At 45.4% G+C, this 12,461-nt stretch overlaps 1 protein-coding gene across 2 annotated transcripts; it reads left to right on the top strand.

The window, feature by feature from the left end:
* The first annotated feature begins 404 nt into the window (after positions 1 to 404).
* On the top strand, positions 405 to 11,496 carry LOC117042077 (cholinesterase-like). Of its 2 annotated transcripts, none has more exons than XM_033141538.1 (4): positions 405 to 537; positions 2,979 to 4,452; positions 6,908 to 7,071; positions 7,949 to 8,495. In XM_033141538.1, exons 2-4 carry the CDS (start codon positions 2,987 to 2,989, stop codon positions 8,014 to 8,016), a joined length of 1,698 nt encoding a protein of 565 aa, XP_032997429.1. In that variant the 5' UTR covers positions 405 to 537; positions 2,979 to 2,986; the 3' UTR covers positions 8,017 to 8,495. The 2 variants fall into 2 exon arrangements, with proteins under 2 accessions (XP_032997429.1, XP_032997430.1); XM_033141539.1 differs by lacking the exon at positions 7,949 to 8,495 and adding an exon at positions 11,431 to 11,496 and having other exon boundaries at positions 406 to 537.
* Positions 11,497 to 12,461: the final 965 nt, after the last annotated feature.

Raw genomic sequence — 12,461 nt, 5'->3', positions numbered from 1 at the left:
ATCGCATGCGTAACCCGGGGTTCCACTGTACTGTGCTCTATAGTATAGAACTGATAGGGGAATTTCCCGCAAAAAAGGTTGACAGCTATGGATAGGACAACTCATTGGGGGGACATTGCATGCTCAATAAAAAAAGATCCACCTGCCCTCACTATTCAAACTCAACCTGGCTTTTGATGTTCTTCAGTGCCAGTCCACGGTTGCCTATGTTCACATATACTTGCATTTCCTTATGTCCAAAAGGCCAGAGACTTTGCATAACCATGAAACCCGATTTTTATTTTATTTGCATGCCACAGCTTTCACTCTGTGCCCTCTGATGTGGACTCTTACCTAAGATGCCTCCTCCCCCCCTGGGGAAGGCAGAGCCCGGCGGTCACTGCCCTTTGCATACACACATATTGGCAGCTGCCTTTTCACTGGGTGTTATTTGCGAGGGCTGGAAGTGTCCTATAAGCCTCAGTATCCACCTTTCCCCTTTGGATTGAGCTGCAGAGGATACCAAGCAGCAGCGAAACCCCACCGGAGATAAAGGAGGTGAGTCTTCAGGACGCAGAAGGTTCAGATGCCTCCAAGAGTGGGATGAGAAGCAGGGAACAAACCTTGGGGGGGGGGGGATGACAGTAAACATGGCACAAGAAAGGGAGTCAAGAATCCTGCATTCTAGTACCATAGCTTCTGGCCAGGCGCGGAGGAAGCCTCCTAGCTACCCAGGGTGGCAAACCCGGAAGCACCCGGGGGGCGTGGTTTCGCTCCCAGCGCCCTGCGCATGCGTGCTGGGAGTGGTACGCTGCCGGCGGGCGAGCCCCGAACAAGCCTGTCCAGGCGGAGGTGAGCCAGGGAAGGGCGCCCAGAGTGTCACCCTCTCCAGGGTGGTACCCGGGGCACCCCTCCCTACGCCACTGCTTCTGGCTTAGTTTTGTTTCAGTTGTTGGACATTTGGGAAGTTAACTCTGTATCCAGCTCATGGACATATGCGTGTGAGTGTCTCCAGGTCAGGACTTGCTCCCTCAAAAGAAAAAAAGAGAGAAAGAGGTGAACAAAGTCAAGGTATGAGGTGACTGCAATGTCTTTGTTAAGAAGTTCAAGGTCAGTGAACTGAGTTTCCCACTTTCAGCTTTAGTGGAAAGTTCAGATGTTGGAAGATTCCAGCTCAAGGAATTACACAATCGGCCTTAACAACAACAACAAAAAAATTCCCCTTCCAGTAGCACCTTAGAGGCCAACTAAATTTGTTCTTGGTATGAGCTCTCGTGTGCATGCACACTTCTTCAGATACCTGTAACTGGAACAATCGGCCTTGCCATTCCTCTAGACCTGCTAATCTTTACTGGAATAATATTCCTTCTGTATATGAAGATTGGTAGGTGAGAACTGGTACCATCCAAAACATTGTCACAAAGACGCATGTATATTCTATATTTTGTGAACACTGTTGTCGACATGCAAAAATGAATTTGGTGCACATCCATACATAAACCATTTTATTTGTATGACACCTTTCCACAGTTTAAACCACGTCCCACGTGGCTTGAAACATGAGAAAAATACGGAACAAAAGTAATCATAAACAATAAATAAAAATGTCAAAAAAATACACATCCAAACTGAACAATTTTCACATAAATCACAAGATCTAAAATAATGACCCCCAAAAAACCACCACCAGCAACAGAAGTAATAGCAGCAACCCCCCAACATCCCTCCTAAACCAGTGTTTCCCAACCTTGGGCCTCCAGCTGTTTTCAGATTACAATTCCCATCATCCCTGACCACTGGTCTTGCTAGCTAGGGATGATGGGAGTTGTAGTCCAAAAACATCTGGAGGCACAAGGTTGGGGAACACTGGCCTAAACAATAGACACATGACCTCTCTTATTGGACTTCTGTGAACGTTTGCTTGCTGATAGAGTCGTGCCTTGGTTTTCAAACAGCTTAGTTCCCAAATGTTTTGGTTCCCGAACGTCGCAAAGTGACTGTTCCGGTTAGCAAGCTATTTTTGGAAGCGGAACGTCTGACAGGGCTTCTGTGGCTTTCAATTGGCTGCAGGAGCTTCCTGCAGCCAATCAGAAGCAGCAATTTGGTTTTCGAATGTTTTGGAAGTTGAATGGACTTCCAAAACGGATTCTGTTCGATTTCCAAGGTACAACTGTACATTTAAGATGTTCCTATGCTTTCAGGATCAGTGCTGGTTTTTGTGGGCTCCAGGTAGAGATGTGCATTGACCCCACTGTCACGGCCCCTTTCCTCCCTCCCTCCCCATCAAATAAAAATACTGTAACCAGACACTGGAAAGACCTGTCAGGAATAAGCATGGACCAATGGTACCAAGTAGTATGGGAAACAGCCCTTTTAGAAAAACTAGCCAGTAAGCTGAAACTGACACGGGGACAAACGGAAGAAGACACCTTCACCCCGGTATGGTCCCTCTTCATCACACACACAGCCCAACAAGATAATGACAAAAAAATCTACCAAAAATCTCCTTAATGTCTCAACAAAAAAAAACCGATTTGTAAAAATGTTATATGGAAAAATACGAGACATTGCATTACCTTTGTAAATCAAGAAAATATTTAATAAAAATATTTAAAAATAAAAAAAATAAAAAATAAAAATAAAAATACTGTTGGATCAAGCCAGCATCCTGTTCTCACAGTGAGCAACCAGAAGCCTATGGGAAGCTCACAAGTAGGACCAGAGCACAACAGTCCACCTGCAATTCCCAGTACTCACACGGAAGCTGCCCCTCTGATGCCAAGTTTTTCAACACACATCTATAATCCACTGATATTCAGAAGGGGATTGGGTGGAGAGAAGGGTTTTCGCCTGTCTTCTCCCATGTCTTCTTCCACACAATACAGTCAGTATGCTAGAGTCTATGCTTTTTATTTTTAAAAAGAGGGGGGGGGGGGCTTGTGTATGTTGCTTTGGATCAGAGCCAAGGTGTAACTGTGCCTGGGTCACATTTCTTTCAGCTTCTGCAATGCCTACTCTCCTCCAGGCATCCTTGGGTCTCTTCCTCTCCCTCTCCCTCCTGAATTCCAGCTCTGCCTCTGAAGATGACACCGTGGTGGTGACCAGCAGCGGCCCTATCAAAGGCAAGCGAGTCCCGGTCGGCTCTGCCACCGTCACTTCCTACCTTGGTATCCCTTATGCTGAACCCCCCCTGGGGAAGCTGCGCTTCCAAAAGCCTCTTCCCCACCGGCCATGGAGCCATGTCTTGGAGGTCACCAACTTTGGAAATGCTTGCTTCCAGAGGAGTGATTTTCACTGGCCTTTCAACAAAATGTGGGTTGCCAACACGCCACATTCAGAGGACTGTCTCTTTCTCAATGTCTGGGTGCCTCACCCGCGGCCCACTGCACCAGTTCCTGTCCTTGTCTGGATCCATGGCGGGGGATTTCTGGTTGGTGCCAGTTCCTTAGACTTGTACAATGGAGCATTTCTAGCTGCTACTGAGAACATCATTGTGGTTTCCATGAATTATCGGTTGGGGTTCTTCGGCTTTCTGTTCCTCCCTCCTGAGGCCCCAGGAAACATGGGGCTGTGGGACCAGCAGCTAGCTCTGAAGTGGGTGAAGGAGAATGCAGCTGTCTTTGGTGGGGACCCTGTTCAGCTGACCCTCTTTGGCCACAGTGCTGGAGCAGCCTCTGTGGGGTTTCACCTCCTCTCACCTGCAAGCCAACCCCTTTTTGCCCAAGCTGTGGTGCAGAGCGGAGCTCCAAATGCACCCTGGGCTTGGAAGGATCCTGAGCATTGCAAGTTGCGCTCCTTGCAAGCGAGTCAGCTGCTGGACTGTGGCGATCGGAATCACAGTGTGGTGGTGAGTTGCCTACAGGAGAAGGAAGTGGATAGGAGAATGTTCCAACTTTTGATGCATCGCTTTTACCCCACCACAGATGGGGACTTCCTTCTAGATGAGCCAAAGAAACTTCTGCAGAGTGGGCTCCTTCAGGCAAAACCACTGCTCATAGGCATCACCGGTGAGGATGGGTCTGTCTTTTCACTAAGCGGTCTTTCAGCAAGCCTAGAAGATGATGGAATGACAACTTGGGAGCAGCTCTTGGAGGGAACAATGACATTGTTGGAAATGCCTTCTGAAGATGTTGCCAAGACTGTAGCGCTGAAGTATGCTGAAGATGGCCATGGGCCAGAAAAATACCGCTGGGCCATGGTCCAACTGTGCAGAGATTATTATTTTTTGTGCCCATTGGCTGAAGCTGCTGCAAAGATGGCAGCAGGTGGGAGCCCTGTGTACACCTACTCCTTCAACCACCACATCTCTGGCTCCATTTGGCAGGAGTGGATGGGAGCGGCCCATGGAGTTGAGGTGCCTTACCTGTTTGGAACTCTGTCGTCGCTACAGAGGGCAAACCAAACAAACACGGAAGCTGACGCCCCTTTGAGCCTCAAGATGATGCGCTATTGGGCGGAGTTTGCTAGAAGCGGGTAAGGCATTCACTGCTCTTGTCCTAGAGCCCCAAACACAACTCATTCCATCAACTTGACCCTGGATGTGCTAGACATGGTCTGATAGTCCTTGCTCTGGGGCACTCAACATCCTAAGGTTCTGCTTGAACCTCCCAAGGTCTTTCATTCCTTTCCTAGGTATCTTTGACAAGGGCACTGCTGCATCAAGCTTCAGTACAGAGGGGCAGGATTCAGAGAAAAGCTCAAAGGCCCAACTCAGGGATGGAGAACGTGTGGCTCTCCAGATGTTGGTAGACTATAACTCTTATAATCCTTGACCATTGGCCATGCTGTCTGGGGCTGATGGGAGCTGGAGTTCCCATCAACAAATAGCTGGACAGCTGGACAGTTCCTAATCCCTGTCTTAAACAAAAGGCATGTATCTTCCTTTGGTGTGTGTCCCCCCTTCTCACTGGCAAACTGCCTGTTAATGGGAAAATCCCATAGCTCAATTCCAGGGACATAGCTGTCCAGTTATGTATAAGGAGCTTCCCAAACCATCTCTTTCACCCTCTCGGGGTCTTGAGGCCTTCTGAAGAAGCAAATGCTATTAAAAATAGACTATTATTATTATTATCAGCTCACCTTGATATGTTTTAATGTGGCTGATGCTATGCACTTTTCATTTGTTTATCAACTTTAAAAAGAACCTTGTTGTTGTTCAGTCGTTCAGTCGTTCAGTCGTGTCCGACTCTTCGTGACCCCATGGACCAGAGCACGCCAGGCACGCCTATCCTCCACTGCCTCCCGCAGTTTGGCCAAACTTATGCCAGTCGCTTCGAGAACACTGTCCAACCATCTCATCCTCTGTCGTCCCCTTCTCCTTGTGCCCTCCATCATTCCCAACATCAGGGTCTTTTCTAGGGAGTCTTCTCTTCTCATGAGGTGGCCAAAAAAAACAACAACAACCCCAAACAAACCCTACTGTTACTTTAAAAAACAACAACATGTTATATCATATTTTTATTATCACTGGCAATTTCAGGGCTATGTCAGATGGTGGGATGTGAATTGAAAGAACCAACTAACCTTTGCAAAAGATGGTTGAAGATGGAATGTCAGCTATTTTGGCTGACACATTTGGCACTACTGAAATATGGCTGTGATTTCCAGGCCATAAGTTGATTACCATAGCAGGATTCTCATCTGATTTTATTTTATTTTATTTTTTGGTTGATGGAAGGAGAAAAGAAAGCCTTGGATTTAGTGAGGCAGCGTTTTTTGGATTTAGATTTCCAGGAACTGTTGGCAGAGATTAATACACAAAGAACATGTACCTTCTACCCATGACTGAATGTTATGAGCACTCTCCTGCCATATATAACAAAAAGCACATAATCCAAGTGTAGGGGAATACTTACCCTGGCAAAAACGAATAGTTTTCCTTTTCCAGGTACATTAGGGCAATCGGAGGGATTTCTGTGGAGTAGGGCTAATGTCAGTGTGAACGACCAGCTACAGTGTATTTCATATTGCACTGCTTTGTATTCCATAGGGCGAAACTAGTAAAATTAGAATATCATAGAAAAGTCCATTTATGTAAGCAATTGTTTTCATTAGCTACTGGAGTTTAATATACGAAATAGACTCATGACATGCAAAGCGAGATATGTCAAGTCTTTATTTGTTATAATTGTGAAGATTATGGCATGCAGCTGATGAAAACCCCAAAGTTGAAATTGTTAATTTGGGGTTCTCATCAGCTGTACGCCATAATCATCACAAATATAACAAATAAAGGCTTGACATATCTCGCTTTGCATGTCATGAGTCTATCTCATATATTAGTTTCACCTTTTAAGTTGAATTACTGAAAGAAATGAACCTTTCCACCATATTCTGATTTTTCTAGTTTCACCTGTAGATTTACTATCTGTAACCCAATTGATTTGCTTATGTATTGTTTTAATTATATTAGAGTTTAATTATGTTTTAACTACTATATTTTATATGATATTGTATTTTATCGGTGTGTGCTTTTTAAAAATTTCTGTAAGCCACATTGGGTTCTGATCTGGGGAAAAGGTGCGGTAGAAATGAAAATAATACAGTTGCCGAGACAGAATTCCAAAGCACAGTGGTTGGGGAACAAAATGGACTGGGCAGAAGAGGACCTACTGGGAAGCTGGATTCACAGGATCATATTTGACATAGCTGGCCTCCTTTCTCCAATTCCATCTAATAAAAAGGAATGGGCCAAATCTCATATGGTTGACTGCCAGCACAATTCCAAGCAATGAAACCGGGGTCCTGAGAAATTGAGTCAAATGATAAATGCTAGGGTTTCCCTTATTTTGTAATGCCGTGTAGACGTGCCATTTGTTTTTATAATGCCACGAGTAATTTGCTCTCTCTCTGTTTCGTGCTATTGATGGCCTTTGGCTTAAAAAGATTTGGATCTGGACTGTGGTTTTTTTGTTTGTTTCCTCCACAGGAATCCAACTGGGTCCCTGCCCAATGATGTGCAATGGCCGCTCTACAATGCCACAGAGGAGAACTTCTTCCACATCAGCGCAGGGCCACCCGAGATCAGGAAGCTGTCTCCTGCCCACCACTGCGATTTCCTGGCAGCCCATATATTCAACTCAACACTCCCAAGTAAGTCCAAGTCCTTTGGCTGAAGAAGTCAGGGCTCAGTTCAGCAACAGTTAGTACTGACTTACAGTACTATAGTGTTGTTGCAGTGGGGTCCTATGCCAGTTCCTCTTTATAGCATTTTTTTGGGCAATATTTCTGGTGGACAACAAGGCACACAAGTTCTGCCCACTCTGTCTATGTCAGAATCAACTTTCCTGCTAAGGTAGTGTTTCTCTCGCCTCTAGAGATGGGGGAGAAAGTTCACATTGAATGGTGAGCCTTCCAAATTCTCATTTTTTTTAAACAAGGTGAGAACCAAAACACAGCCACGCTTCAAAATTTGCACTACTTTGAATTTTGTAATGCAGTTATCCAGCTGTTCCCATTTGTGGGAAGTGTGCATCTATTAGTGCAAATAATTTACAAATTTTGGGGGCAAATTGTATTGTAGAATTGCATACATTAGGAGAAATCTACATTACAATATTGATGAATTTCCACGAGGAATTTGTTTTTGGTGTTTTATTGTGTGTGTGTGGGGGGGGATGCAAACTGGTGTGGGAATGTGGAGAAATGAACTTAGAATTGGAAAAAGGAGAAACTGAAATTGACATGTTCATCCATCCCTAGTCACCCTTCATCTAGCTCTCTTTTTATGGATGTATTTCAGTTAAAAATGGAAGTTGAGTTGTATCCATTCTCTTGCATGAAGGGTTGTTTGGCTCTCTGTGGACCATTATTTTTTTCCTTGTTGTAATTTAATTTTTTATTAAGTTTTCTCATAACAATAATCTAAACAATAATATACAACATTTATAACTTATGTATATACAATTTATGTAGATAAATAAAACATACTCTTAAACTTTTTTTCCCAATTGCTTTTTTTATTTCACAGAAAAAGTCCAAGAAGACTCTATTGCACCCATTATAGAGGAAGATATGAAGAATGAGACCAGAACTTAACAACAACAAAAAAGTTGGAATGCAAAAATAGCTTACATCAAGTGCAAATGGAACTGAGATGGTGAAGACATGCCTAGAAACACTTCAGCAAAGTCCTCACTTTGTAGGATTGCTGCCCATTTGCAAATATAATGGTTTGCTCTTCATTGTGAGGCGATGCTGAATGAGAAATGGAACTTAATGCTGGGGTGTGAACAAGATAAGCCATTGGGACCATCATTTTAGAATGCCACCCCATTTTCTTCCACAACATTCACATGTTAATTTTGAGAAAAAAGAAATGACATATCATCCAGCAGCTATGAATGATAGCGGCTTCTTTTCAATCACTTCTGCTTTATTTTGCAAGCTACAGGTTATTTGGCAGCCTGAATTCACTTCCTGAATTCATATATTGAGGAGCTGTGCCTTGGAGCTAAAGGACAATTAATTTCTCATTGTTTTGTTGTTGTTCAGTTGTGTCCGACTCTTTGTGACCCCATGGACCAGAGCACGGCAGGCGTGCCTATCTTCCACTGCCTCCCGCAGTTTGGCCAAACTCATGCCAGTCGCTTCGAGAACACTGTCCAACCATCTCATCCTCTGTCGTCCCCTTCTCCTTGTGCCCTCCATCTTTCCCAACATCAGGGTCTTTTCTAGGGTCTTTTCTCATTGTTATTATGTTACTATGTAACACCAGGGAAGGAAGCTAACTCCAACCTGGTGCTGTCCCTCCTTCCTTGCATAGCATGAGCACTGTGACCTGGGTGGACTTTATTTAAATCTGTGGGTATCTGCAGAATGTACATAGAGCTGAAAGAGGAAGTTGGAAGAATGACACACTTTCTCACTTCCTCTTTCAGCCCTATGTGCTTTTCAAGGCTCGGATTAGTTCTGCTGGATCCACTTAGATCCATGGGGTCTACATGACTTATAAGATTGGTAGTTCCATGATGAGTTTCTCCATGCCCCAGAATTATTGCCATTCATGGTGTCCCCATGGCCAGAACAGGGACAGGGAAACATGCATCTCTGTGAAATCAGGATGAGAGGCAAGCTGATGTAGACATCACAGGGGAATGGATGATGCAAAGCGAAGTCTAGAAGCATTTTGTTTTCCTGAAGATTTCAGGTCCAGATTAATTAATGTATTGGTTATTCAAGCACAAGTTCTTTCCCTACCTTTTGATCTGTTCTCCTCCCACACATCAGTTCTGTTGGTCCTGGAAATGCTTATCAAATACTCCTGAGGCAACTACTGAAGTCTCCCAGAAGCCAGTTATTCTCACCCACCACTAGAACAGAACGCTCAGTTGCTCCGATGCCTATGAAGGGTGCTCAGTTTGCCAGAACAATTTGGGTTTATTTCAAAGTCAGGGCATGTATGGTACACATGCAGCTTCCAAAGGATTGAACTGCAGAGAGCTGGGGGGGTGTGTGTGTGGCTCAGAAGTGGAGCTCCTCAAATGCCATTGCAAGGCTCCTCTCCTACATCAAGAACAAACACAAGGAGATGCCTCAAATGAAACTGAGGTCACACAAAACATTATGGATTGCTCTGGTTAAACCTTTGTTTACTTCTAGCTGACAGACTGCATTCGGTACATGTGATGGGTAAATAAAAATTCTATTTAAGGCACTGTTCTTATTTGTTTATTTATTGAGAAAGATTTTATAAACCACTGAACCAAAGAGCTCTCTAAGTGTTGCACATAATAAAACTGTAGGTCAGTGTTTGCCAAACTCGGGCCCCCAGCTGTTTTTGGACTTCAACTCCCACCATCCCTAGCTAGCAGAACCAGTGAGCAGGGATGATAGGAACTGTAGGAGACCCAAGTTGGGGATTCACTGCTGTAGAGAAAACACAGCCCAAATCCACAGGGCTGTCATTAAAGGGGGGGGGTTTCATTAAAACACACATTAGCATCAGCAAGACTTAAAAAACCAGTGTAGCTATCTAAACTATATGTCTGAGTAGAATTGCAACAACAACAACAACAACAACAATGCATTTTTTGTTGTTGTAATACACTGCTAAGAGTCTAAAAGAAGAGCAATAGCTCAGTGGTGGAACATCTGCCTTGCATGTAGAAGGTCCCAATCTCAACCTCCAGACAGGGCTGGGAAAGGCTCCTTGCCTGAAACCTCAGAGAGCCACCACCAGAAAGTGTAGATAGCAGCTTACAAATATTCTAAAATAAATAAAAGGGTAAATAATGGCTGCCTGTCCGCTTCTGGGATGGCCATATCTCATGGCCAAGGACCAGCCTCCAAGTAGGGGTCACCACTGCAGCTTGATGGAAAGGAAGCATGGTAGAATTCATTTTGCAGTAGGGGAAAACCAGGGGTAGCCCCAGGGGTAGGTATAGGCATAGACTTTGAAGATGCAGCTTCCTTTGTCTTAACCAGTGGCGTAGCATGGGTTGCCAGCCCCTGGGGCTGTGCAGATGAGTGGGTGGGAGGGAGGGAGGGAAACAGACGGAGTACACGTATGTATTCAACTGCCTAACGGCATCTGTTTGGTTGTCCAGAGGAGGGCAACCAAAATGGTCAAAGGCCTGGAAACGATGCCTTATGAGGAACGGCTTAGGGAGCTGGGTATGTTTAGCCTGGAGAAGAGAAGGTTAAGGGGTGATCTGATAGCCATGTTCAAATATATAAAAGGATGTCATATAGAGGAGGGTGAAAGGTTGTTTTCTGCTGCTCCAGAGAAGCGGACACGGGGCAATGGATTCAAACTACAATAAAGAAGATTCCACCTAAACATTAGGAAGAACTTCCTGACAGTAAGAGCTGTTCGACAGTGGAATTTGCTGCCAAGGAGTGTGGTGGAGTCTCCTTCTTTGGAGGTCTTTAAGCAGAGGCTTGACAGCCATCTGTCAGGAATGCTTTGATGGTGTTTCCTGCTTGGCAGGGGGTTGGACTGGATGGCCCTTGTGGTCTCTTCCAACTCTATGATTCTATGATTCTATCTGCATTACTCAGGAGATAGCAGCCGCAGAGATAAGAAAAGAAGAGTTGTTCCATTGTCTGGAGAGGTCACTTCCTGGTTGGCACAGAGAAGCAGTTTTCAACGGAGCCCAGCAGTGGAAGCATGCAACTGTATTGAGGCAGCACCAGGTGTTGAAATTTTGTGACTGTAACAATTTTGTGCCCGGGGCAGCCTTCCCAGTGGTGCTCCCATGCTACACCACTGGTCTTAATGCGCTTGGCATTAATGCACTCCAGGGGGCCTCTACACACACGCAAGTATCCAGGAGAAAACTGAATCCCCAGAAGTCGAAGCAGCCATGTTAAGCCAGACAGGAAAAGTGACACAGTAATGAATCCCTCCTCCACCCTTTGGCTAGGTACGAGGGTGGAGTCATTGTTCCTGCGTCTGGAACACACATGTTAATTATTTCTTTTTTACTTTATTACCTTTCTTCACCACAGCATCTTCTCTGCCAGAGATCTAGCCTGGAAGACCAGCATGACGAGGGGCTTCTCCTTCTCAGCCTGTGTTCTGCTTTGCCTTGTCCTCTCAGGTATGTCCCAAATCGCAATTGGCAAACTCTCCACTTCCACCTGGGTTGAATCAGACAGGCTGGAAAATAAAACAAGCCACATCCCTCAAAACTGGGACGGGCTTTAACTGATTTCCAAGCACACCTGAAATCAGATCGACCCTGCCCCTATGTCCAATCCCACAACACTCTCTACCCCCATTCCCCTAGTCTTGGTGCCTTCTGCACCATGGGTTCCACGACACCTTCTCTTTGGCCTACCACCTACCACTTGTAGGGTTGTAAGGTGAATGCCCTGGTTCCCCCTGTGTCAGGCTGAGTCAGGCTGTCACCAGCGATTCCTACTGCCGGTTGCCCCAGAACGTACAAAGACAAGGAATGTTCTTACCGTCTGCTTTTTATTGAGTATTTACAGAGAGAGGCTTTGTAACCCAGCCTCTTGGATAATGGTGTTGTCCCAAGTGAATCTCCACCCTCTCCCCATCTCTCCCACTTCCCCATTCGTCAACCTTCCTGGTGCTGACAAGTGCCCTCTGCCTTTGAGTTCTTTGCTCACCTACTTTCAACGGGTTCTGGGAGGGGGGTCTGGAATGCTTTCTAAAGACACTGTGTCCATCAGCTGTTGCCCCCTGGTGCTTCCTCCTCCTCCTCCTCCTCTCCCATTATTTCTCAACCTTTCCCTCATCTGCCTCTGAGCTGTGACCTCCCTCAAACCCCTGTTGTAAATCTAAACCACCTTCCTCTTCTCTGGAAGGGTCAGGCTGGGGCAGGCGGTCTCCACCATTCCTCCTCTGCCCAGTCCCTGACAGTTATTTTGCCCTGGGAGCCATTTTGAGCCAAAGAGGATTCCTCCAGCAGGGACAGGGCAGCAGCAACACTTGCATTGTCCCCATCCTTGCCTTACAAACATCTAGTTGTACACACGTAGATTCATTTTGTACGGGGTGTTCACATGGTGCA

This window comes from Lacerta agilis, chromosome 2, assembly GCF_009819535.1.
Source record: "Lacerta agilis isolate rLacAgi1 chromosome 2, rLacAgi1.pri, whole genome shotgun sequence".
Taxonomy (NCBI): Eukaryota; Metazoa; Chordata; class Lepidosauria; order Squamata; family Lacertidae; genus Lacerta; species Lacerta agilis.
The sequence above is the reverse complement of the archived record's forward strand: the minus strand, read 5'-3'. Positions and strand labels throughout refer to the sequence as shown.

Coding starts and splice junctions, on each gene's coding strand:
- LOC117042077 (XM_033141538.1), top strand. CDS start 2,987: ATGCCTACTCTCCTCCAGGCATCCTTGGGTCTCTTCCTCTCCCTCTCC. Junction 4,453..6,907: donor GCGGAGTTTGCTAGAAGCGG/GTAAGGCATTCA, acceptor TTTCCTCCACAG/GAATCCAACTGGGTCCCTGC. Junction 7,072..7,948: donor ATTCAACTCAACACTCCCAA/GTAAGTCCAAGT, acceptor TTTATTTCACAG/AAAAAGTCCAAGAAGACTCT.